General features: G+C 40.8%; 1 protein-coding gene across 6 annotated transcripts in view; it reads right to left on the bottom strand.

Annotated features, from left to right (window-relative positions):
• Positions 1-24,511, bottom strand: part of GRIK2 (glutamate ionotropic receptor kainate type subunit 2) — a 611,480-nt gene extending 586,969 nt beyond the window's left edge. For 5 of the 6 annotated variants that reach the window (XM_073336875.1, XM_073336874.1, XM_073336872.1 and 2 more), the window contains exons 1-2: positions 24,386-24,511; positions 18,621-19,024 (exon numbers count right to left, since the gene is read on the bottom strand). In XM_073336875.1, the coding sequence (XP_073192976.1) occupies positions 18,621-18,735 (115 nt within the window). In that variant the 5' untranslated portion in view covers positions 18,736-19,024; positions 24,386-24,511. Of the gene's footprint in view, positions 1-18,620; positions 19,193-24,385 lie in introns of those variants that run through there. The other variant, XM_073336873.1, reaches the window with a different exon arrangement.
• Positions 24,512-25,957: the final 1,446 nt, after the last annotated feature.

Genomic DNA, 25,957 nt, shown 5'->3' with positions numbered 1-25,957 from the left:
CAGACAACTAAGCCCCAGTGCAAACCAGAGGAAGATAGGTGGAGAAGCACCTATCTGGCCTGGGGGCCCAATCGGGACGCATGCACAGAGGCCACCTAACTCTATATGAAGTGACCAGAGAATGAAGGGCCTTCTCTTATTTAGGCCAGTGGGTAGATACCCACTTGGGATGTGAGGGACCCCAGTTTAATTCACCTCTCTACCTAATAAGGTGAAAGGATATCCCAGTTCTTGCGTGTGTGTATATATAGACTATAGAGTGAGTCTCTCATTTTCTCTGGCCTGAGTATTTAATTAAGAGGAATGTCTTCAACAAAAGAGACCCACATTGGAATATCCCATAGTCCAGTGGCTAAAGCACACCTGAGCTGTAGGAGAACCCCTGTTCAAATTCCTTCTCATCAAGCAAAAGGGGGAATTGTTCTGGGGTCTATTACTTGCCATGTGAGTAGCCTAACCACGAGGCTAGCATGTTGGCTTACCTAGAACCCATTCTTAGACATCTGACTCTCTCCATTCATTGCACCTAACCCAGGATTTGTGGATCCCACTGATTCTCCAGGCACCTAAAATTGCAAAATGTAAGTACCTTTGTGGGTCCATGACTTAGGACCCTAAGTCCTATTTTGTCTATGCGCAAGATCCAGATTTTAAAAGGCATTTCTTCTGCTCAGCATTGCAATGCCTAAGTCTCATTTTCAAAAGTGGCTTAAACACTTAGGAGACTACTGGCCTGATTTGCAAATGTATTTGGGCACCTAACTCCTATTGATTTCAGTAGTAATGCAGTGCCCAGCAGCTTTTGAAAATCCCACTCAATGCTTAAGTGCCTAAATTGCTTTTGAAAATGAGATGTAGGTACTTTCGACAATTTTACCCTCTAGCTCACTCACATCTACCTGTAGTCACTATAGTGCTAGCAAGAATAAGGAGCAGTAAAACCTTCTTTTTATTACTAAAGTGATCAGATACTATTCTGAATACAAACAAGGAACAGCTCAGTGGATTAAGGTGGTACCACTTGTGCCATTTTTAGAGTAGACTCACACTTTAAAAGAAATGGAAGCTTGGTTACTGTGAGTTTTCTGCCTTAATCCAATTTTAGTCATCTTTCCCTGGCTGTGAAATACTCTCTGATTTCAGATACTCTTCTTACCTGTTGTGGTAGTGACACCAAATTAACTTTCAAATATCTCAAAAGGTGACAGGCATCTAATTTTCAAGGAATGCAGATTTTTTGGAGGTGAAGGGAGGAGTTCAACTAACTCTTGCAGGAACATCATAATTTGCCTTAAATGTAACTGTCATTAATGATGGCTGCTTATTTATTCCACTTTGAATTTTCTGTCCATCTTATATCATGGAATATTTTCTCTTTTGGAGGGTTTGTTGGACAGGCATTTTTTAATTTCAAAGTTTATGCCAGAGCTACTAAATGATAAAGGTTTATTTACTTTTCTCTTCAGTTTCTAGTTCACAGCAAGTATGTATATGATATTGATATTGAGATAAGACATCTTAGAGCTCTTCTGAGACATCTGGAAATGCATGTAGTAATCTGTCACTGTCTTCAGACAGTTCTGGTAGAGAATCCACATGTTCACTAGCACAATACAGGAACTGCACTTCTAGTGAATTTCCTTTGATGCTCAACTCCAACAGAATTAGTTAATGCAGTGACTAGGCTTAACAGCTTTTTCTATTTTTCTAACAAGTTACTTAGGAAAAAAAGTTCAGCTTCCTTTAGACTGGCACCAAGACTGTTGTTGAAGGGTTTAATTTGGCTTCTTTCAAAAGCTTCTCAGGATGGATTTTTCTTCAAAACTGAATGGTCTCTAATGCATCGCCTAAACAACTAAATTGTGTAGGCACATTCCTCAGTTCTTATGCTTGAAAACTATTGCACTGATTCTGCAAATGCTTAAAACGTGTGATTACCTAAATTGAATGGTCACAGTGGTCCCGTATGGCCTTGAACCTATGAATCATGTCTATAAAGTTACTTGAGAGTAAGAAGTTGTAGAGTTTTGGCCTAACCCAGTAAGGATATAATGAGACTCCTCTACTTTGTCAGGACCTACCTTCATTTCTCAGTAAAGAATTGTGGGCTTGATTCTCCAGTGAACAAAGTGCAGTGGAGGGAGAAGCGGAGTTCTGGGAGTCAGTTGCAATTCCCTGATTCTGAGCTGCCCAGCGCCAGGACAAGTTAAAGTGGCAGAGGCTTTATGCCTATGGAAGGCGTAGGCCTCAATAGTGATATCTGTCTGCTTTGGATTCACCTTGTGCCACACATGTAAAGTAAAATTGGCAGACTTGAGAATTTGATCTTGTATATTGTAGCTCAGTCTCAAATGTGTCTCCTAGCTCTTCCCCAACACTGTTGATCCTCAAGATTTGAACGATTTTTTTTTTATGTGGGCTTTGGCCCTTGATTCATCTCTCCTCTAATCCTGGTGTGTTTTTGACAAGCTCCATCTCCCAAACATTTCTTAATAGTTTTTATGTGTGTTTGTGTGCTTCTTATTAACAGGACAACTATAATTAGCTTTTCTTTCTGTCAGCATTTGATTTAGAACTGTTCTCCTTTCTTTGTAATTTGCATTTATTCCCTCACTTGATTTCTGCTGACTTTCATATGACCCTGAATGGTTCTTTATTTCCACCAAGTCTGTGAAAATACTAATGAAGTCCTCACCATGCTGGAGCAGAACAGTTTCTGCTACCTTCACATCTTTTTTGTTATCCCATTTTCACACCAGTTGTCATGAAACAGATATATAGCCCATGAGTCCTTTCATGAAGACTAAAAGGTTTAGCCTTGGGCAGTTCTTCCTTTTCTTCCAACTTATATTTTAAAGACTACTCAGACAAAGGGGAGTTCTTTTTTTCCTGCATAAAGGTTGCAGGATCACGCACAGATATGTTCCTATGCATGCACATAGGTATGAGCATACATGACTATTGCCAACTAGTGCCTATCCTCAGGTAATAGAGATGCTATATCAGGGGTGGGTAAACTTTTTGGCCCGAGGGCCACATCTAGGTATGGAGGGGGTGAAGGCTCCCTCTGGGGGTGTGGGCTCTGGAATGGAGCCAGAAATGAGGAGTTCAGGGTGCTGGAGTGGGGGTGCAGGCTCCAGCTGGGTGATGCGGGCTCTGGGGTGCAGGAGGGTGCTTCGGGCTGGGACTGAGGGGTTCAGAGGGCAGGACAGGGATCAGGGCTGGGGCAGGCTCCAGGGGGTCCTTACCTCAAGCAGCTCCTGGAATTAGCAGCATGTCCCCCCTCTGGCTCCTACACAAAAGGCATGAGCAGGCAGCTCTGCAAGCTTTCCTGTCCGCAGGCGCTGCCCCTGCGCTCCCATTGGCTGTGTTGCCAGCCAATGGGAGCTGCGGGGGTGGCGCTTGGGGCAGGGGCAGCATGTGGAGCCCCTGGCTGCCCCTCCACATAAACCCCGGAGGGGGGGACATGCTGCTGCTTCCAGGAGCTGCACGGAGCCACAGCACGTGCAAAGCGGGGCAAGCTCCCGACCCTGCTTCTCAGCTGAAGCGCCGGAGCGGGGCAAGACCCAGACCCTGCTACCCGGCAGGGGCTCAAGCACTGGATTAAAACATCTGAAGGGCCAGATGCCGCCCCCGGGCTGTAGTTTACCCATCCCTGTGCTATGTTGCTCTGTCGTGGTTGCCTGCAGGCAACATTTAAAATAAAAAGCCCAACTAAAGCAAACACAAACTGTTAACGGAGTGTCTCCTTTATCTCAAGTGGTAGATACCTGTAGTTTTTGAAATAAATAGATCCAGCATTCTATTCATGTTTATAAGTGTACATTTTGTTGTTTAGGTCTATGGTATTTTTACACCAGGCTGAGTAGATGGTCAGAACTGGCAATATCTATGATTCAGATGGTCAACGTAGCTTTTAATTCTTTGTTGTTATAGCTGGTTCTTGCTGGCTATAGTAAAGCAATGAAGCGTATACAGAATGAAGGAGACACAGTGAAGTGATCTACAGTACTTAGCATGAAAACACAGTATATTTTTACCTTAACCTCCAATAAAAACATTTAACTAACAGTAAGGGTCTGCCTGAAGGTCACAAAAACCTAGACATTCATAACTAAGCATCAGATCTCCAGCATCTAGACACAAGAGGTCACAACTGGATGATGCTGGAGATGATATCCTGTTGTGACTAGATAATGTTGGTTTGATCCTTAAATGAAATTTTCCTTGCTTTGGTAGGTTTAAGACAGACCTTTTAATGTCTTTTTAATGCAGTTCTGTTGTATTATTTTTTATTATTATCCATAGCACAGACCTGATACTAAATTTGAATGGGCAGACTGAAGTTTACTGCCATGAATGATAGACACTGCCAGGATCTGAAAACAAACTTTATTAAGAGTAATATTTTACATTTTTGTAGTGCTTTTTAACCTCAAGGATCCCAAAGTAATATATAAACTATATGTATATCATTGAATATCATTGAAATCCAGCCACATGCATCTCCCAGAGTTCCCCAGCACACAGGGGTAGCACGTACAGTGCTGCATCCCTTTGTAAAGTGCAGTATACTCTCCTGTACACCAGTCCTGGCTCCTTCCATTCAGAAAATGCAATAATGCCTGTCCCTTACATGGACAAGGGTTAGAAAGACTATATATGGCCCTAATTATCAGTACTATGTACAATTATGTTCAAACTTTCAAAAGGCAGTTATGGAAAAATCTGACCAGTCGGAAAGATTCCTCCTAACTCCCAAAGGTTGTCCTAGGCTGAATAGCACAATCATTTATATCATCTCCAAAGCTCTCCATGTTTTAATTTTTAAAAGAACAACTCTGGATAGAAATAGAAATATTAAATCAATTTTGAATCCTGGTAAACCCCTGGTCTCAATGATATCTTGTGCCAATGAGTTCCACACTCTAGTGTGCATTAATTGTGTATTAAAAGCATTTCCTTTTTATCTCTTTTAAATTTGCCAGTCTTCAGTTTCACTGAATGTTCCCCATTTACCTTCTCTATACCATTCACTATTGTGTACTTTTATCATGTCTCCTCTTATTAATTTTCGTTCTGAGATAAAGCATTCCCTATCTTTATAATCTCTCTTCATAAAAGATTTTTTTATCACTAATCATTGTCAACCTTTTTATAAGTGATCATCATCATTAAGCTCTAAAAGCTGATCTATATTCTGTTATACCAGCAATGCTCTCAGATCATCATCAAATTGATTCCAGAATTTTTTGAAAACTTTGACCAGAGTGGGGTGACAAGTGGCCATTTTCAGGCACATTTAAGGATCTCAGTGGAAAATCAGGCACCAAAAAGTGTCTCAAATTATGTACCATATAACTGAGGTGTCCAAAATCAGGTCACTTTTTTAAATAGTTACTATTTTTTATTTGTACCAAAGAGAGGTTCCCCACATAATCTATCAGCCAAATTCTAATCTCAGTTACACCAGTGTAAATCAAGCATAATTTTATTGAAGTAGCTGGAATTACTTTGCTTACGTGGTGATATAAACGAAGAACAGAATTTGGCTGTACATGTCAGCTTAATTCAACTTGTAATATACAGTGATTTTTCAGGTGCCAATTTCAGGAGATGTGATACAAAGTATTTGAAGTTTAGTTTGATTTGTTTGAGTGACAGTGACAAGGTGACAGTAACTGACTAGCTTTTGTATTAAACAGGAATGCTTACATTATGTACTTCTTGACAGAAAGACAAATAAAAAGTGTTTATGGGTCCTCCTTGGCATGCCACCAAAAGTGATATGTATGGAGGGGAAGGGTTTTTTTCAGGCATCACAGAGAAAGGGGGACTTTTGTGAAGATACTAGGTTATGAAAACTCTAAACAACGTAGAACAGATAAAAATGAGAGCAGTAATAATGCTACAAATTAGCTTCCCTAAGGTGCTGAGTCCTGATATTGGTCCTCGTTAAGTGCTGTAACGTGCAGCAAAAAGAATGAATTATTTATATAACACTTAACTTATTCTATGAATTTCTTAAAGACTCCAGGAGAAGAATATGATTATCTTTCTATTGCTGAGATGAGCAGAATGTATCTGATAGCCAGTTGAATATGTGTGTTGCCGTTAAGAAATGCAAAGCCTAAATGTAACAGATATAAAAATGTTAATTACTTTTAAAGAACAAATAATCTTGCTGATTTTAGGTAAATAGATGCTTATATTCTAAAAAAAACATATTTCTTAACATTCTCACATATAGTTTTTGCTTTTCTCCTTGAGTTACAGACAATGTGGAATTCTGGAGCTGTAAAATTTTATGTAGAGATTTCCTGCCCTGTAGAATAAAGGTCATTGAACAACACAGAGTTCTTGCTTAAAAGACACTCTCTTGCTCCAGACAATGTGGAATCTTAAGGCTCCATGACTATATTAGTCACTTTTATTTTACATACTACAGGAAGTGTCTGATTGCATATGAGTTATTGTCAGTAAAACCAGTGGCATTTACTACTACTGAGAGACCAATTCTAAAGCAGCAGGCATAACCTTTCTAGTTAATGTAATAAAGATTCGATCACTAAGAACCAAACCATTACCAACCATTCTCTGAAGCTTTCCCACCCAATATTTTAAGGTCTCGCTGCATGACTTTAATGTTCTTTTTTATGGTATATTAGTTAACAATACCAATGGCTGGAAATTAAAGCCAGACAAATTCAAATTAGAAATCAGGTACTTTTTTTTTTAAAAAAAGGGAGGAGGATTAACCAATGAGATAAACTACCAAGGGAAGTGATGGATTCCACATCCCCCAAAATCTTTAGATCCAGACTGGATGCTTTTTTGGAAGAGATGCTTTAGTCAAACAGAAGCTATTGGGCTCAATACAGGGGTAACTGTATGAAATTTTATGGCTTGTGTTATACAGGTCACGCTAGATGATCTAATGGTCCCTCTGGCCTTAAAAAAAAAAATCTATAAAACTATTAATAAATTGTCATTTATTACAACAGAAACACTTAGCCAAAAAAAATTAAGTATCTGTTTTGGTTAATGCTCACTGAATGCCATTTACTTTTGTTTCACAAACTTTAGTGCACAAATGAACTACATACTGCTTAGACAGCTTTACAGAAAACATGAAAGCACAATCCAATCTTTTTCATTTTTGTTTCTTCATATATAAATAGGACCCACATTCAGATCTCATGATATTACAAACAAAAAGCCACATCCCTTTAGCCTCACAAATATATAAAATTAAATTCTACCAGTATAAGGTCTCACACTACTTTAAAATTCCATCTGATCCAAAGGGAAACCCCTGATCTGGGCTGGTGTGAGACCAGAATCAGGTCCGTAGTCATCTTCTTTGGCTGTATGGACTAACAAAGATAACTGGCAGAGTTAATTAGCAAATTTTGATCTCAGCTACACTGGCATAAATCCCATGACGCCTAAGGGTTCCCAAATCTGCACAAATATTTTGTTAAATCAGTAAGACAGAGATAAGATGAGAAAGAGACTAATTAAAAGGGATCAAAATTCATGTCCATACCTCCTACAATCTTCAGTGAAATAGTCCCTGTTGTAATACTGTTTCCTGAAAGGAAAGAATGTACCTTAAAGATAGCTGGCAAAGGAAAATGACCAGAGGAAATTGCCAGACTGATGACAGAGGAAATTGACCACATTTGGGGGTATTATTATTTGAAGTGGGAGCTGAGGGAAAGCCCACACATGCCAAAGAACAATCAGGTTGGACAAAGACATCTTTCTGCTTGGGTCGTTGAGAATAGCAAAGTTTCAATCTCTGTATCCAGTAAAAGGTAGGGCAGAAAATACAGTTGAACTGGAGGGACAGACGGATATCACACAGACTTTAATTCTGGAACAGGAATAGGGTATCACAATATGTAATTCAATTAAAAAAATGCCAAAAATAAAAAGTACAATTAAACTAGGATACAGCAAACCTTTTTTTCCAGGAGCTATAGACTTTTTGCACAAGGCCCAGTCTAACTCTTTTTTCACTCAGGCAAAACACTCAGTGAAATTAATGTGAGTTATTCCTTTGCAAAAAAAATGCACAAATCACAAACCAAACTGTTGATTAATTAGATCAGTAATAATAAGTTTGTATAATTCTTTCAAGATAAAAAGTGCTACATATTATTACATTACAGATGTTGGAAATTCTGAACACAGACACAGAGTTGCAAAGGGAAGCACACAGAAGTACACAGAAGTACACGCATACTGTTAAACATGTCTAATTATGTATATAAGTAACTGATGAGTAGTTACAAATGAAGTGCTTCTGTGCACACATGACCATTTATATGCCTAACTGGTCATGGAGCGGAGGGAGGCGCACACATATTATGTACATGCAAGCCAGATATTTGTGTTCAAAACTTTGGCCATGCAACTGTATAAATTTGGTTGTACATGCCTACCTTTAAAATTTGGATGTCTGTGCATGTGCACACACGTGCGTATACTATACATGTATTAAAAAGATATAAATGTACAGGAACAAATTCAGTAAACACAGCTGCTCAGTGGATGCTAAGTCCATGGAAGTCTGTGGACCAAATTCAGCAGTAATTTAGTCAGTGTTATAAATCACGTATCAGGAATAAATTGGTCATAAAACAGTTATAGTGGGGGTAGTGGCAAAGAAGTATAAACTTACACTGACTTAGCATTTAGTGACTGTGTAAAACATGCACAAAGGAGGCAGAAGGAGTATGCAGCAAGATAAACAACTGACAGGAGAATATAAAATAGAGCAACATACTCCCTGCTCCAAACACATAGTCCGATCCTCAGCTGGTGTAAACAAGCATAGCTCCATTGACTTCAAGGGAACTACATCAATCAGTTTACACTTATGCCTACACACTATCCCTAATATTTCTAGGCAAAGTTGAGACCTGGAGTGAACAGATGCAATTTTCATCGACTTTGGTCTCACGGTATAATGTGGTTTCTCACAATCATGAAGTGCCATAGCAGTGAATTTACACTCATTTTAAAACTCTCTTATAATTTGCAGGTCTGATTCCGATTTCATTTACTCTGATGTAAATCAGGAGTAACCCCACAAAACTAAATGCAGTTACACTTGTGTAAAAACAGTGAAAGTAAAATCAAAATCAGAGCCTACCTGTAATTTACACTGCAAATTAAGTTATTGCTAAATTTGGTACATAAAATGTAATTGTGAATAATGGCTAAATTAAAAGGTGCATGCAACTGATAGTTACACCTATGGCTATGGCATAAAAAATAAGACACACTAAAGTGACCCCAGCAGCACTGCGCTATTTCTATAATAATCTAGACAAGGTGCTTGTTGCTGATGGATGATGCAAAGTTAATTATGAATATAAATCAGTACTGTATCCCCCACCAATTAAAATAACCAGTTTTTTAGTCAATCTGAATAGTTCAGGTAGAAGTTAGAATTATCTTAACAATACGGTTGATTAGTTGCAAAAAAAAAAAAAAAAAAAAAAGATGAAGGCCTTAATAAATATGAACACAGTGGGCTGTGGACCTCACACATTTCTTGTTAAAATAATGTGGATACTTGATTATTTTTATTATGTTATGTTCTATAGCCATACCATAATTGTGTTACTTTAAACTAGCGGTATAAATATAGACATATCAGTTATAAACTATAGCAGAACCATAAAAGCCCAAATGGATGGCAACTTCAATTATAAGTATATCCTTAATAAATTTACTTGATTTTTTCCCTATTAGAGTGTATATACACATGAATGAATATTTTAACAACAGTATTTTGAATTCACCAGCAGTCAGTTTATTATAAAGACAGCTTTAAAGAAAGCATTGTTTTTGTATAAACACAGGATAATATTTTCTTTGAAAATCAAGATTACATGCTGTCCAAACATCATTTTCTCAGTATGAACTTAATCATTGACTTCAGTTGGAGCTTTGCCATAGAGTTAGGCCCCAGTTCATCAAGGCACTTAAATATATGCTAAATACTATTCTTATTCAGCACTTATGTATGTTTAAAGTTAGGCATATACTTAAGTGCTTTGCTGATTAGAGACAGCTTGCTGAACTGGGGCCTTAACCAAAACAGGACTGCATTTTATAGGGTGAGTTTGACAGCCCTTACTCAGCTGCATAGTCCTACTGACTTCAGGGGGACTCTCTTTCTCTGGGCTTCAGAATCAGGTCCTCACCCAGTAATCTCAATTAGTCCAGTAAATGGCAGGTTCTAATTTGCATGTCACATTCAAACGTGTTATGTTGAAAGTAATAAACATTTATTATATCACTGGGGAGTAGGGAAGAACAAGTTTATAAATCCAGGGCCTGATCCTGCAATCACTTACTACCAGGTGTAGTGCTTACTGCCATTAGTAGTCCTATTGGTATTTTTGCTACTTAAAGGTCTCAGCTCCAATTTTTTCAAGCCTTTAATTTAAAGACAAGGCTGTTGAATGTTTAAAAAAAAATCTTTTTCTTTAAAATATTTTCCCCCCCTTAGGGAGCTTGAGGTAAGTAGGTGTAACAAAAACAAATAGCTTTAAATAGTCTGATAAAAAAAAAAGTCACATTCTCTCATTCCGATTTCACTTTCTCCATATATCTGAGGTCATAAACTGATTAGTTTTCCAGTCATCCATGGAGTTTCCCCATCAAAGTTAGGAAGTCCAAGACCTTGCAAAAAAGAAGTAAAAAATATTTTTATTTTTTTGTAAACAAAGGATAGGGAAAAAAGGCAATCCCATTTTTCTTTCCTTTGCAGTTCATCTTTAAGATTATTTTGTGGCCAAGTAAGACATACTGCTGCTTACTGCTATAATCTGTGTAAAAGTATAAATCAGTCATCTGATCCTGTTAATCTTTATTCATATACGTTGAAGTCAGTTGCATTATTTGTGTAATAAATGATTGCAGAATGGGCCTAATAAATTGTTTCCATAACAGCAAAAAGGTGGGGGAGGGGGAACATGGCATATTTAATATTTATATTATATAATAAATGACAAACACATATATTTGGAAAATGTGTTATGCCCCCGATGTAAAGTGCATGTGTCCCTAAGTTGTTTTAGTAACCATAATAAGTAATAAAATCTTCCTTTAAGCAGGGGTTTTCATCCCAAAAAAATTAAAAACAAGTATGTAGGATTTGCTTCACCTACCTTTTAAATGCAATCATCTCTGTGGTGAAATGTAACAAGTTTAACAGAGTTCTGGAATGAACACGAAGAATATCAAATGTAGCAAACTGGAGGCAAATTGTCATGGGCAGAATGTGGATAACCAAAACTAGACAGCTGCTGCTTATAAAAATTTGCAATGTTGTTGACCCAATAAATGAAATGAGCTTCTGTTGTGTGGATGCTGACATGGTGTTTTCTACAAAGATCACAGTATAGTTACATGCTGAACTACCCCTCAACTTACTACAGACATCCAGTTATGGGTCTGACATTATGCAGTGGGAAATGCAGCTACTGTGTATTCATTTAAACAAAACTAACCAGGAAGAAAAAGCTCTGCACCTTTTGAAGAATCTGGAAATTTCTCTCCTAAGCCTATGAGATTCTCTTAGAACGGTCAGAATGGATTCCCAAAAATTACTATAGAAGAGTGAAGGCTCACCCAAGAAGAATTCTTAGGTAATACTTGGATGCAAAACTACCTTGCTATTTACTTGCAGATTTTGATCCAAGTGTGACTTTTGGATGAGATGTAAAAGTGCCTTTTGGCAACTTTAAGATCCATGAAACACATTGCATGGCAGGCCTGATGTCTTTGTCACGTTCAAATACGTGTATTCCAATTCCCGACTAAATAAAATCTCCCCATTAATTCAAGTGAATAAGATAGTCTTCATTTACTGCCCTGAACTGCTTTAGTGTTATTGTATGCTGTTAAAATATCAACTCAGTCAACGCAGGCTGCACTCCAGTGACATACAAAGTGATCACTACATACAATGTAATTTTTAAATACGATTGCAAAATGCTTTGAATCTTTTGAAATTAAAATTTGTTTTACAAACATAACACTATTATTAACATTATTATTACTATACATCATATCACAAAGGATCTAAAACAACAAAATAGTCAAAAAATAATAAAGTACAAAATAATGGGAATTTGCAAGCACTTTAACATCACGCTGACCTCCGATTCCTCAAGTTTCAGTTCAAATGTGACCTAATGTTATGTTGTGCATTGTTTAATCTAGTCTTCTAACATGCATTACAGCACATGTATAATAAGAATATTCAGCCAACATTAATTTGCCTTGCAGATTGGAGAGTATGAAAATAAGGTACTTACTAACTGAACATATATTAATAGCTTCAGTAGAAGATATTAAGGGAAGGAAAGATTAAAACTATGAAAAACAAGGTATGTAAATCTAAATATGAGACATAAGACTTGCAGTTGTTTGCATTGACTGCAAAACATGTTAGTTTCTGATGGGAGTGGGTTTTCTCCTTGTTAAAAGGAAAATCCTTAGTATTCACGTTTAGAAAAGACAAATAAATCTCTCTCTGGTTTCTTATCTCCAGTAACAGAAACCATTTCACTCATCAAGCACATTTACATTGAAAGCATTACTTGAACTTTCCATGACTTCCAAAGATCAGTAACAGTCAATAAAAAAGTAAGTTATACTTCTGATCACTTGATTCATAGCACAGTTGTGTGCAAATTCTTGTACCAGTGTGCTTGGTTCTAAACAGTGGGGTAAAGGGATCCAGGGATATTTCAAAAGCTCAACATCGAAGACAGCTTACTTCACCTGCATTCAATCTTGATAATGTAATAATGAGTCCTTTAAAAGGATCATTTTAATTCCCCTATCTACAGCAATAAAGACTGTGTACAGCTAATCTTGTTTGCCCTTTCAATTAAACTCGTTCAGGACATTCTATTTAGTCAGCACCCTGAATGGGTCATTAAAATTCTTGTTCTGTAAGAGTTGTGTGCAGTGCACTGTTGTTTTTAAATTCCATTAAATCCAAATGGTCTTTATCGCCCTGTGACCACTGTGACTTCAGCCAGCCAGTTTAATTACCTTACAAAATTGTCAGCAGAAGCAGCAAAGACAAACAGGAAGGGCTGTGACGTTATCAAATTGAAATCTTCCTCTGTGCTGTTTAATCTGGACCAGTCAATAACAATGCTTCTCACCTCCTTCCTTTCTTCCTGGGGCTCTTAACCTTACTCTTCCTCCAAAGATTGCTGCTGCTGCTGTTGTGTTTCAGACAGATTTTGAATACCTTGCTCTGAGGACTTTAATACACATTGAAGGCTCCTTGCCCTTGGCAAGTAAAATTTTCACTAGCTCCCAATAAGCAAAGAAATACAGCAGTCCTGAATCTTTAAGGGCTGCTGAACCCGACAGCTCTTTTCCAGATTTCACGGTTTCCCTGATCTGAAGGCAGATATCCCCTCTCTTCTCCCTCCCCCTCGCCCCCCACATGTGCACACGCATAGATTAAGTACATGTAGAAAGATGGGTAAATAGACTAGATCCTTCCACTTAAACTCAGTCTGACTTTACCTTCCCAGTTTGGGGATTGCAATGGCAATGTACAGTCATGTCGGTGGAAGAGGAACCAAATGGAAAGAAACTCCACACTTGAGATGCCTAACACAGAGTACAAAGTAATAAAACACTATTGCCCAAGAGGTATAAATGTATGTCTGGGGAGCCTGCAAACTATATGATCTCAGTGTCCAGAAAGCCAGCTTTCCCTGTATGCTACGTAGAGTCTTTGCTAGTTTTAATGATGGTCTGGCAAAATGGTCAGTAATACATAACTGGCCATCCGTGATGGCATTAGGAGTGAATTCCAGCTGCTGGCCATGTAGTGTCTTACTTATTCAGGCACATGCTAAAAGTTTCTATGAAAAGACTCATTTGGCTCAGTGGGAATGAACACAACAGAGCAACAACAGCGATGAAGCCCAAATGCCAAATCTTTATTGAAGAAGCCCCTGCTGTGCAGTCATTCCTGTCACTGGGAGCCATTAGAAGAGAGACCAAAAATAAGGTGAGTTTTCTTTTTTTTTTTTAAGACAATAAAACCACTTTCAGTTGTTTTCTGAACATATTTTCTCCAATTTGATGAAGGGCAAACAGGCATATGTAATACTTGAAGGAGCTGATAAGGGAACGGATCAATATTTCCTATGCTTTCCTTGAGATGGTCTCAGTTTAGTTGCTTTTCAGAGTTCAACCTGAAGTTCTTGCAGTTCTGACAGTTCCACCGCATTCCCCTAGAGAGTTGGACCTTCCTTTGCTATTGCACCCTCAGGGGAAAGAATCTGTGCAAGTAAGTTTAGAAGAGTAACTAACTCACAATATTCAGCTACCCCATAGGCTTGAAATCTTTTTTTATTGGAGACATCCACAACATCTGAGCAACAAAAGGTCACTTTCTATAGGGAGTTGTAGTCCCGATTCTCAGCCTTCCTTTCTTTTGTGTATGTTGAAGTGGCATTTTGTGATTTCATTTCCTTGTAGGATTGTTTTTACAGTGACATTGAAAATAAAGAGAAGAGAGGGAGTGACATAAGGTCAAGGGACCACTCACGGTTCAGAGCTTTGTGTCTTCAATATACATTCAAGGACAACACTTGTAATTACAGGAAACGTAAATTAATTCCTAGTGACCAAATTCTGTTCTCCTGATTCCAGCCAGTTGTCACGCTGATGATGTCCATGCACTACCAGGACAAAGAGAAAACGGGATCTGTCTGGCCTCAGATTCCTGCTGTTAAATATAGCAAGGGCCTAGCATGAATTAGAAATCCTGAAAGGTGCAATTTAAATAAGATGAGGCATTTTAAAATGCCCAAAACATCTAAAATAGGTTACTTGAAGTAGCCAAATGTTTTTAAATGCTCTATTGTCCCATACCACACTGGAGAGTGATGAATTGTCACTGTTATAAACTGTATGTAGTTGTCATCATTAACCTCTTAGTACTAACAGTACTTACTGGGTGCTGCTTTTACACCAGGATTCCTGCTACCTCCCAGCGCCTTTGTCCAGTTTTGTTTTGTTAGAACCAGAGGACTCCAGTTCTTAAACACTGCTTGCTTCTGATCAGCTTGTGGTGCTTTGAAGAGGAGACTGGAGAGGTGATTATGCACTAGGAAAATATCGTGGACATTTAAAAAAAAAATCCAAGAATCAGTAGTAGTGCATCTAAACTCAGCATTAGCCAAAGTTGCTTACCTTGGTCCTGAAATGCTTTGGTCTGGAGCTCTCACTAACACAGTAACCCCACTTTTGCGTGTCATTAGGCTGCTGTGGGCAAACAAAAATATAGTGATGGAAAGACCATCATGAGTGGTGGTGAGGGTGGACTGATTTATGGAGTGGCTTAATGATGTCTACAGAGATGTATTTGTTTCAGGTTATAGGGCCTGCTTTTCTTATAAGTCAACAGTAAATTTAAAAAGTGATCCATGGACCGACTTACCTAGGCATTTCTGCTTTTGTATAACTCCAAGAGCAAAAGTATGGATTTCTGCCAGAGTCTGACTTAACACAGCAGAGACAACAGTGATGCAAATGATAAGACACCATCCTGACCTTTCCTTTTATTCTAAATTTAGACCCTCCTGTTATAATCAGAATACTATTTTCAGTGCCTTGCCTTAATTCTCTTTCAAATTCATGACTATCATGGGTGCATGCCTCGTGCCTATTGTTTTCTGGGCTTGTGTATAGGAAAGTATTCAGGAACTGCAACGAGAGATTTGGCTGTATGCCATTTATAAGGGATCGCTTTATTGCGGTGCCAAAATATTAGCTGGTCCTGCTCCAGCAACAGGAGTCAGAAATCCACGCAGACATTTTTCCTGCAACTGGACTGGACGGGTGAAGGGTAGGTTGACTTAAGGCTACTAGAGAGTTAGTTATCAGCCATTCCTGGGTTCGATCCAAAGCGCGTGGATAAAAATAAGTCTGCCTATGACAAATAACCCGGGCATTCGGCTTTCCTGTGCTGTTGCTGAAAAGTAGCTTGAAGAGAGAGAGAGAGAGAGAGAGAGGCTGTCAGGACACGCCGGCTAGTCCCAACAGTGGCACAGCCGTGGGAAGGACAACGTGGGAAGGACAACCCCTATCGTGGGTTCATTTGCACAGGAAGAATGAGGGGGCTGGAGCTCTGGCAAGCTACGAGATCTCCCCTGTTGCCATAGCGCTGCCAGCGAAGAAGGAAACGCGGGGGCTGGCAGGCTGCCTTTTAAAGGGAATCTTCTGCGCTCCCGGCTAGACCCATGGAAAACTCCGATGGGCAACAAGAGACAACCCATCAGTTCAGTAGCAAGGGCATTTCGGAGTGGCATGTAGCACGGTGGGAACGGGGGGCGCGATAGGATTACCACTTACAATAATTCAAGGTTTTCATTACACAGTTGTTATTTCCAGCTTCCCCCAGCCAAATGATCTGACCCTCCTGGGAGCGCACAGCCCTTCTCTTACACATTGGGCATAAGGGCAGTTTTACTCCTGGACGAAATTAAAAGCTAAACTCGATCACAACGACAGACATGCAACAGGCCGCGCTGACAAGCAAAAAGAAGCCCTTTCCCTCACTCCCAGGACTCCACATGAGAAAAAAAAATAATAACTTTGCCGCCCCGCCCCCAACCCGCAGAGACCGAGAGAAAAGGTGACTTTTTAAGCACAGAAAGGCACCAAATGCTTCCAAAGTGTCTTTCTAGTTTGTTGCAGCAAACCAGTTTGAACACCAGCCATCGGAGTCTAACCCCAAAACCGAGATGTATGTCCGGGAGACAGATTGGGAAAGGAAGTTAGTCTAGAAAAAACACACTATATGCTGCCAAGAGGCAGCCCTTTGGAAAAGGCACCCTATAAAATCCCGCTGTGACCTTAAGATTGTTATTTTTCTAACATAAAAACACAGGTTGGTTGATCAATGATATTCTAATAAGTGTTCCAGCCTCACAATTCAACAAGGATGCGGCTACTGACGAGGACAGCTTCAATTACCCCTCAAATCAGCGTTTGCGATGGTGGGAGTGGAAGGGTGCTTGTTTTCATAGCTACCTCTGCAAGTAATTCAAACGCACAGATACCAACGCTCAGCAACAATTGTGAACCTGTTTCGGGTACAGACGGATAACTGGGCAGCGCCAGGCGACATTCAGCCCTTGCATGATTGCACTGCAATGCCAACGGAGCCGATTCAATGCAAAATAAACCCCGCGATGATATATGGACCTGTTTAGCCGTGTCCAAAGAAACAAGCATTCCTGAAGATGGTTGCTAAGAGCAACGTGCCTTAAGCACCACCTTTAGACCAGATGAAGGCAAAAGAAAGTACACTAGGAATTCAGCGCACGAGATCAATAGCAACCAGTCGCCTTCTTAATCATTACCAGCCTTCCATTCAACACGAAAATGATTTTTTTAAGAAGAACTGCAAGACATTCTACCTTTCCCAAGCAAACGAGAGCTATTTATGGCTCCTGCAGTTGCTACAGTGTAAAAATGAAGCTACAGAAAAGAAAAAGCAGTATTTTCTTTTGTATACATAACAAGCTGGCACACAGGATGGGCTTGTTTGGCACGGCAACTTTTCCAACGTGTGTACAATCTGAGAGAGTAAGTCACACACAAACACTAAGCTAGTACCACTTAGGCTGGCGATTGTTGAATGGATCAGTGCTCTTCGCAATTCTCACCACCTTAACTCTTACTTAACAGAACTTTTCATGCCCAGGTCTGCCCCAATGGCAAGAAACAACATGAGCTTCGAGCTGTTGTTGAACATTCCTCTTGCTTCTGCTCCCCTGAAGCAACCCTATATGTGGGAGGCTACCAGAAATGTCACTCCCGGTTTCTAATACTAGTTTCCACGAGACGCTGAGTATTTCTTTGATCTGGGACACCGCTACGCTTGCTTTCACTGATCTGCCTGTGACATCTCCCAGTCTCTTTGTCTTACAGGGGAAATAATGACCAAGTCATTTTCCCTGATGAGAGGAGCTTTTCTGAAATGTGTCATAGCCCTGCATCAATGCCCCTTTGGTATCCCACTAATTGTTGATAAAGAATCTGTTCTACTACAGCGGAACCCCCACTAAAGTAAACTAAAAGAACAACAGAACTGAAGGTCTCTTCCAGTGTCACATTAATATTGAATCTGCCCTGACGCTCCAACTCAGAGAGGGCCATGGAAAAGCTGGAGGTCGAAACTCACCAACTCGTTGTCAGATTGTTAACTAATCAACAGCTATTTTAGCCGCGTTTCCTACTGCTATGGAAACAAAAAAGGCACAGCACGAGGAAACCACACAAGCTCTGATCACCCCGCAGAGCTTCCGGAAAGCACGTTTGACAGTCATTTTTTTTCCTATGATTATTTATTACTATAATCGGCGACACAAAAACCAAACATTAATTTAGCCATGCGGACACAAAATAAAGAGGGTCTTCGGTAACTGACTCCAAAAGCATCCCCCGGAGCCTCGTATCTCTCCCTGCTCCCCACCTATTGACATAATCATGCATATAACTATTCAGCTTGAAATACACAATGTAAAGTGCAGGGGAAATCTTACCAAATCTTAACACATGTGTAGTTCCTTGCGAATATCCAATCCACAAAAAGCAAAGAAGGAGTCTAATGGTGCATCTGAAGACTGGATTAGTTAGAATCGGGGAAATAATCTTCATGGTGTTTCTATGCACACACGCGCTGCCTTACTTCCCCCTTCTAAGCGTCAGGTTCCCCGGTAGGGTAAGAATGAGGATACGTAGACTGTTAGCCCTCAGACACGATCACGGCATGGTCACAGAGAGAGGAGAGAGTCTACGCTTCCCAAACCCATTAGCAATCCCTGCATGTTCTTCATTCACTGCGCCAAGGAGCAACCTTCAACTGCAAGGAATGGTGGGACATCCATGTTAGTCAAGGGAGAATCCTCGCGAAATCCAAACACACACAATGTCCAGCCGGGTAAACCTGGGAAGCAAGAAAGGAGGGAAATCAATAAGTAATCCAGCTCGAGAAATCGCTGAGCTATCGCCACATACCGAGAGTCAACGAGCTCCAGGCGTTTTAGTAGCGAAGCTTTTGCTGTGCTCCCATTCTACTGCACTGCTGCACAGCTTCTGACGTGAAGCCAAGATTAAGTGAGAAAATTTGAGATAGCTCTTCGCTTCTTACGGCTGCCTGCCAGACAGCCTTCCCAATTTCTGCCATGCAACCGACCTGATCGCCTCGCTTTGTTGAAAAATCAGCTCCGTTTTACTGACGTGCGTACAATTATTATTTTTTGTTTATTTTCAACAATAGCTATTTTCCTGCAAAGGGGCAGCTATGGTGTACGTGCGCGCGCGGTTCTATAAAAATCAGTTCATGAATTTTAACAGCCGACTAGCTGGGTGGAAATCACTTAGCCTCAGAGTTCTGCAAGAGGAGGTATTACAAGGGGTGACCGTATGTCATGAAGGGTATCCGGCTAAGGCTTAGGCTAAAAAGGTCCCTATAGTTTAATTCACTTTCTAATACTTATGCACATTTAATGCTATTAATGTAAACGCCATGACTTGTATGCTGACTGTCTTTCGGCAACTTGTAGGGGACTCTGATCATTGAACATCCAAGCTTTAGCAAAGTACAGAACAATTTTGCAGTGTTAAAAAAATAAATAAATCTAATTCTGAATTGAAAGTCCTACATATTCATTTCGCTCAGTTTGCTTAAAACGACAATGTTATTTGAAAGAGGGGGTGTGTGGATTGACAGGTTTCATATGCTACAGTCCAAAATGCCTATCTTTGGTACTAAACTCTCTTTCACTGTGATTTTATTAAGGTTCTACTGTTTATACTTGCATAGCGAGACCTATGGTTAAAATGGGAGTGTAGTCTAAATACACATAATATTCCACTATCCTCAGTAAGTATAACAGTGCTTGCTAGTTTGCTTCTGGGACATTTAGTTTGCATCTTAAAACAGCTCTGGACTTTTTTTTCTTATTGTATTCCATATAAAGGTGCACTCATTTTCAGCAACATTCAGATTTTCCTTGGAAAAACAATTAAGATACTTTGAATTGTATATTCGCTCCTATGTGCATTCATTAAAAACACATTGGTCGAGAATGGACAGCAATTTAAAAAAAAATCTGAAAGTGAAGCTTTCACTGAAGCTATTTTAGGTTTTTATTATAGATATTAAGAGACCATTCCTAGTATCCCACAAGGAAAATGAAGGCAGATTAAACTGTAGTCTGCCTGGGCTCTGCCCTCTCTTTAGTGCTGAAGAAAATCTCAATGAGAGAGATTTTTATCACAGATAAAGACAGCATAGATTTGGCTTTACAGAACGTCAGACTGAAGAAACACATTCTTGGACCTATCAGGAGTGTAACAACACAGACATGAGTTATGATTAATTCTTAATAATTCTATGCATACTTTAGACATGCAGAATAAGTGATACTAAAATGAAATTACCTATGTTCTAGAAACCATGTGTCCCTAAAAGTGTTAACAATTCACAATAACTTTCTACCCTGATTTTATCTGCCCATATCTTCTTATATTGTAAAAATACTGATAAAATATTCTGCGAGGGGATTATTAAACATTACTGATTTCTTGTCTTTAAAATGGAGGCATAACTGCAGTGTCAAAAATAAGTATCATGAATGGCTAGTTCTGCAGTCTAGCAGGGAATTCAGTCAAATGATTTGACTATTGGAGTACTCTAAAAAGAACACCTAGTGCTAAAAGCAAGGATATCTAGCGACTCCTTCAGTTCCCATTTAGAATAACTCTCAGGAAAATGTACAGTTTGAGGTATTCTTTCATGTATTTGCTGTTTCATTTACTCTGATCTATCTGTTCATATCTTATCTTGGTCCAAGGAGGAATAAAACTGACCTGGGTGGTAACTGAGCATTCTTAATTTTGCTACAGTGATGAATTAGCGGAGGTTAGGTATCTTCAAATGCTCATTGTGTTGCGAATTATCAGAATGTAGCACTATTTATAGAATGAACTTTAAAAAAGCATGGGAAATTATAAGATTCATTGTCTTCTTTTGTAAATGCAGCGCATTAATCAAGAAATGAAAAACAAACAATTTTAACCATCTGTTATCCAAACTTATTTTCTAAACTACCTGGACAAATAGGCAGCTACCTGATATAAAAAAATCCTAACAAAATTCCCAACTTGCCAAGGATCTTATACAATCACTGAAACTTCAAAACCATCCATTATAAATGGCTTTTAAAATTAGATATTCAGTATTCTACATTCCAAAACCTGTGCACACGCATGACACTCAAATTAACTTTTCACTCTCAATAACCGTCCAACACTAACCTGACAGCACTCACCACCATGGACAGTGACTGGACCTGTCCTGCTGAAATACGGTGTCGATAGGAGGGCTGCATTCCCTTTTCAGCACCACGGAGAGCACCACTACTTAAGCCTTATTGCTGTTGAGCTATATTACCTAAGCCGTGTGTGATTTTAGGTGTCAAAATACATTTTCCCCCTCCAATAGTTTCCCAATACAGAAAGGGAATTAATGTATTTTATCTACACTTTTAAAGATACACTCTATTCTGTACTATGTTGGCTGGACTGTGTTTTTATTGGTATTTCACAGGGTTGCCTTGAATATCTCCTATGTCCTACCATACATTTCTCTAGTATCTTATGAAAATATCTTTTTCTCAAGGAAGATTGTGGTTAACTCAGAATTCTTACATGGCGTCCTTACTTTCTGGTAAGGAATGTCTTGCAAGCCACCGAATATTTAAAACTCAGTAAAAAAAAACAAAAAAAATTTGCCTACATTTGGTGGCTAAAACCCATTTATAAAATATATAATTAGCTAAAGCCTCAAACTCCACCACCTCCAGATTCCCATCTGTTAAGAGGATTTCAGTTTCATTTCCCCATTATTAAACACCTTTAAAAAACTCTCTCTTCTAAACTATTTTTAGTATGGAAACTGAAAAGCGCCATAGCACCCCTCATTGCATTTTCGTTCCCAGTACTGTACACATCTAAAGGATTAACACGGCTAATTATACAGTATTTTACTGAGGGAGCTGGTCTTTTCAATGCTTGTCAACCCCGCTATTCAATCCTTTTCTGATATAGGGCTAGCTGAAGCTGGTGTCCACTGGGATCCTATCCTCCACATACCAATAATCCGCCACAATAGGGTTGAAATATTCAGTTTCTTGTTATAAGTCTTGTTTTGTTCTTCAACTTCACCATACGGAGCCTGGTAGCTACATGTTTTTAGTATCCAGGGCCAGCGCACAGGGAAGCAGATATGAAAATACATGTTTCAGCTACAAAAAAAAAACTTAAGTAGACATTGCATAAGTTAATTAAAAACTATGCTGGGTATTAAAAGCCTACTAATTGTGTGTGTGTGTGTGTGTGCGCGCGCCCGCCCTGTGTATACAATGATCTTATGTAAATAATGTTTCCTTAGGAAAAGGGGGATTCGTTTAAATTGTGTATTTAAAGAATTACCTTAAGCGATTACATTTAAATGATTAACCTTTTACCTGATTACCAAGGTCTTTCTTCTTCAGAGCATATATTTATGTCCTTTTCTTATACTAAAAGTTAATCTAGTTCCATTTAGCTGCCACCTGCTGGGATATACATTTTTACCACAACAATTTAAGACAATTCTTTCCATTATCAGCTACAGAACTAAGAACTGACTACAGAGCTTGTATATCATGGGCCTTACGTCGCTTAACTTCCTGATCGCTTCCCTCACAAGGATAACAGAGAGAAATGTAGAATCGGCATGTGACATATGGTCCCTGACACTTTATTCCTTGGACATTTTTCGGTGAATCGTTGCTAACGCCTCAGACTTGTCGGCCACCAGAGTCGTCCTGCTGTTGCAATCTGGTGAGAGGAAAGCAGTAGCCTCCTGCAACACCTGACCAACCCCACCAGATCGGTACACAGAAGTATTGCAGATTTGCTGACAAATCAGTAACCCGGTCCACCCCTTTAAACGTTTGCCAAAGTACTAAAATTAATGTTGATGTTATCAGTTAAAGAAAACACAACGCGGCCCACTTGCACTCCACTCCCACAAGCTATAAAAACGGTAGGTCCCCCTTGTCTGTTATTAGCTTAGTCCAGATTTATAACCAAGTTTCTGCTGCGCCGATGATTAATGACATTTTAAGATGGTAATTAATTTTTTAGCTGCTGGAGAGACGTGCATCCTAATTAACGAACTGAGGATGTAATAGATTTACTTGTTCAGGCACTTTTGGACTTCACAGCAATGCACTCTTAGCATATTTTTAAGCAGCAAACGCAAACATGCATGGCTTTCCCCATACATCAGCTCCCCCCCCCCACACACACACACCCCCCCCCCAGTATCTGGGAAAGGTGGGGGAAAGATTTTTTTTATTCCACCACCAAGTTTTTAAGAAAAAATGAAGGGAGCGTTTTCATTTGAACGCATTCCTTCATTTTCACTGCACACGCTGTATTAGCAGTCACGACTACATGGAACAGAAAGGAAGGTTTCCCCTTGAATACAGAGAGCCACAGACACGAGCCAGGTTAACAATGGATGGCTTCTCAAAGAATGTGGAATTTCATCTTTGATCAATAACGACAGGACTGGCTATCATAGAGTAGACGGCTGGTTGTATAATGTAGTAAATGACTGGACGGAGGAAGGGAGGAGAGAAGGGGGGGGGGGGGACATCAGATGAAGTACAGACTATTGTCCACCAAGTTAGAGCACGTCTCATCCTTTCTCCTCACGTGGCTAATCTTCTAAGGAAGGCGACTTGATGCATTTTTAAGACAAAATCGTGACCCCGGAGAAGGAAGTAAGCAGGGTCCCAAGGGGGGATTACACCCCTCAAGCTTTTGAAGCTAACTCGGATTCTGCCCTGGCACATCGTGGCGATATAGCGCCGGAGAGCCAAAGCAACAGATATCTCCGGGATACTTTGGGGGAAGCTGGTGTTGCTTTTGTTGTTCTAACCTGGGGGACTGGGTTTGCCAGCTGGATGACTGATATCTAGACAGTCCCTAGGAATCTGGTAGGCAGCGGTGCCCAGCTCAGACAGCTGCAAGCCGGTCTGGATTTGTTCAAAGAAACCCCGACAATGCCACTTACAACAAACCACGCCCGGGGCAATCACCAGCCCGGCAGCTCCCGGGTGCCAGCTCTCCCGCCCGCCCCCTTCTTGCCCCCTTCCAAAGAGGGCAGGGCAAATAACCACGCACGGCTCTCAAAGAGGCAGCGAGCCCCTCGAGCGGCCGGGGTCCTGCCCCGGAGGGCAGTTCTTACCTTGCGCGGCGGACAGGTGCTCGGCGGGGCTGGCCGCGTGCGCGGGGCAGGCAGAGCCCGGGACGGATGCTGCCCTCAAAGTAGCGCAGCAGTTGGCGGGGGCTGGGGGGGCGAGGTGCGGCCGGCGCGCGGAGCGCGAGTGAAAGCAGCAGCAGCGGCGGCGGCGGCAGCTGCAGCCCGGCAAAGAGACACGCCTCCTGCCCGGAGCTCTGCACAGCGCCCTTTAAAGGCACAGAGCTCCTTTTCCCGCTCCACCACCGCCGGGCCCCCAAAGCGCCCCACACACCGCTCACACCCCCCAGCCCAGCCTGCCTCAAGCACAAGCCAGGCGGGTGGCTGCTTGTGACCCTGCTCTTTCGGCCCAGTCCCTCCCCCGCAGGCGTGGGCAAGCTCTGCTGCAGACACCTCCTGGCACAGAGCTCGGCTCTCGCAGCTGGGGCCAAAGGCGGCCGCGAGCCGGACGCCACATTTTGGCTTGGGGGCACCGCAGAACCATAAAGCCGACCCCGAGGGAGTCTATGACACACGTCGGGTTTGGAACCTCCCGCTGCCAATTGTATAGCAACCCTGAGTATTATTTTTTTAAAAAAGGGAGGGAGAAGGAGGGCAGAATCAGGGGTTGAAGAGCTAAGGAACTCAAGCTGTCCTTATGTGCAAAATACCATCAAGGAAGCTGAGTTCCCTATAGCCTGCTGTGGGAACAGGGTCTGCATTTATTCTTCAAGAGCAGCTGTCTTGGGGTTTAGGAAGGTATTAACATGTACAAATCTAGTTCCCTTTGGCTACATCCCCCTATTGCTTCCACATGAGGGATTCCTCTTGCCCTCCCTGCTTGAATACACAGTTCTAAAAGTGGGAAGGAGCTGAGTTCTGGCACTCTCCCCCCCCCCCTCCCGCCCCCACTAGGCAGGAGTGGAGTCCCAGCACCGTGAGAATGTAAGGGGTGGAGGCGAATTGCTCAGGTGGTGGGGGGGGGACAAAGATGCAGAGGTTAGAAGAGTGAACTGAGATGTTAAAGACCATAGTACTGAAAAGGAAGAAAGAAAAAGAACAGCTAATGGTAGATGTTTGATCAGACCTTCCCATCTCCCTCTCTGACTTGCTCCCTAACGCGACCTGATCCGCAACATTACTGGAGCTCGCTTCTGATAGGTCTAAAGCTCAGAAATTAACTGTAGAAGCAAAGGAGCCTGTCCCACTTGCCCAGCCAGCAAGCCCGAGCCCTGCCCTGCTTTAAAGCAGCGTTGCAGGAATTCCATGCATTCTGCTCTCCCCTGTTCAGGTCTCTATGCAGCATGACAGGAGTTTCCCATTCTCCCTCTGTTTTCTGCCTCCCACTTGAGACCTACGTGGAAGCATGACAGGAATTCTCCTGCTTTCCTAACTGTAGCTTCCCCCTGCGTTCTTGATTTCCAGCTCAGCTATGCCTGGAAGCTTTAGAGGAATTCCCCGGCTCTCCTATCTTCCCCAGGGTTCTGCTTCCTACCTGGGGTGCGACCTACAGTATTACAGATGTTGCCTCTCATGAAGTGCTGTTTACACTCCCCCCCCTCCCCAAAGGAGCTGCTTAAA

The sequence above is a fragment of the Lepidochelys kempii genome, chromosome 3 (assembly GCF_965140265.1).
Source record: "Lepidochelys kempii isolate rLepKem1 chromosome 3, rLepKem1.hap2, whole genome shotgun sequence".
Taxonomy (NCBI): domain Eukaryota; kingdom Metazoa; phylum Chordata; order Testudines; family Cheloniidae; genus Lepidochelys; species Lepidochelys kempii.
The sequence above is the reverse complement of the archived record's forward strand: the minus strand, read 5'-3'. Positions and strand labels throughout refer to the sequence as shown.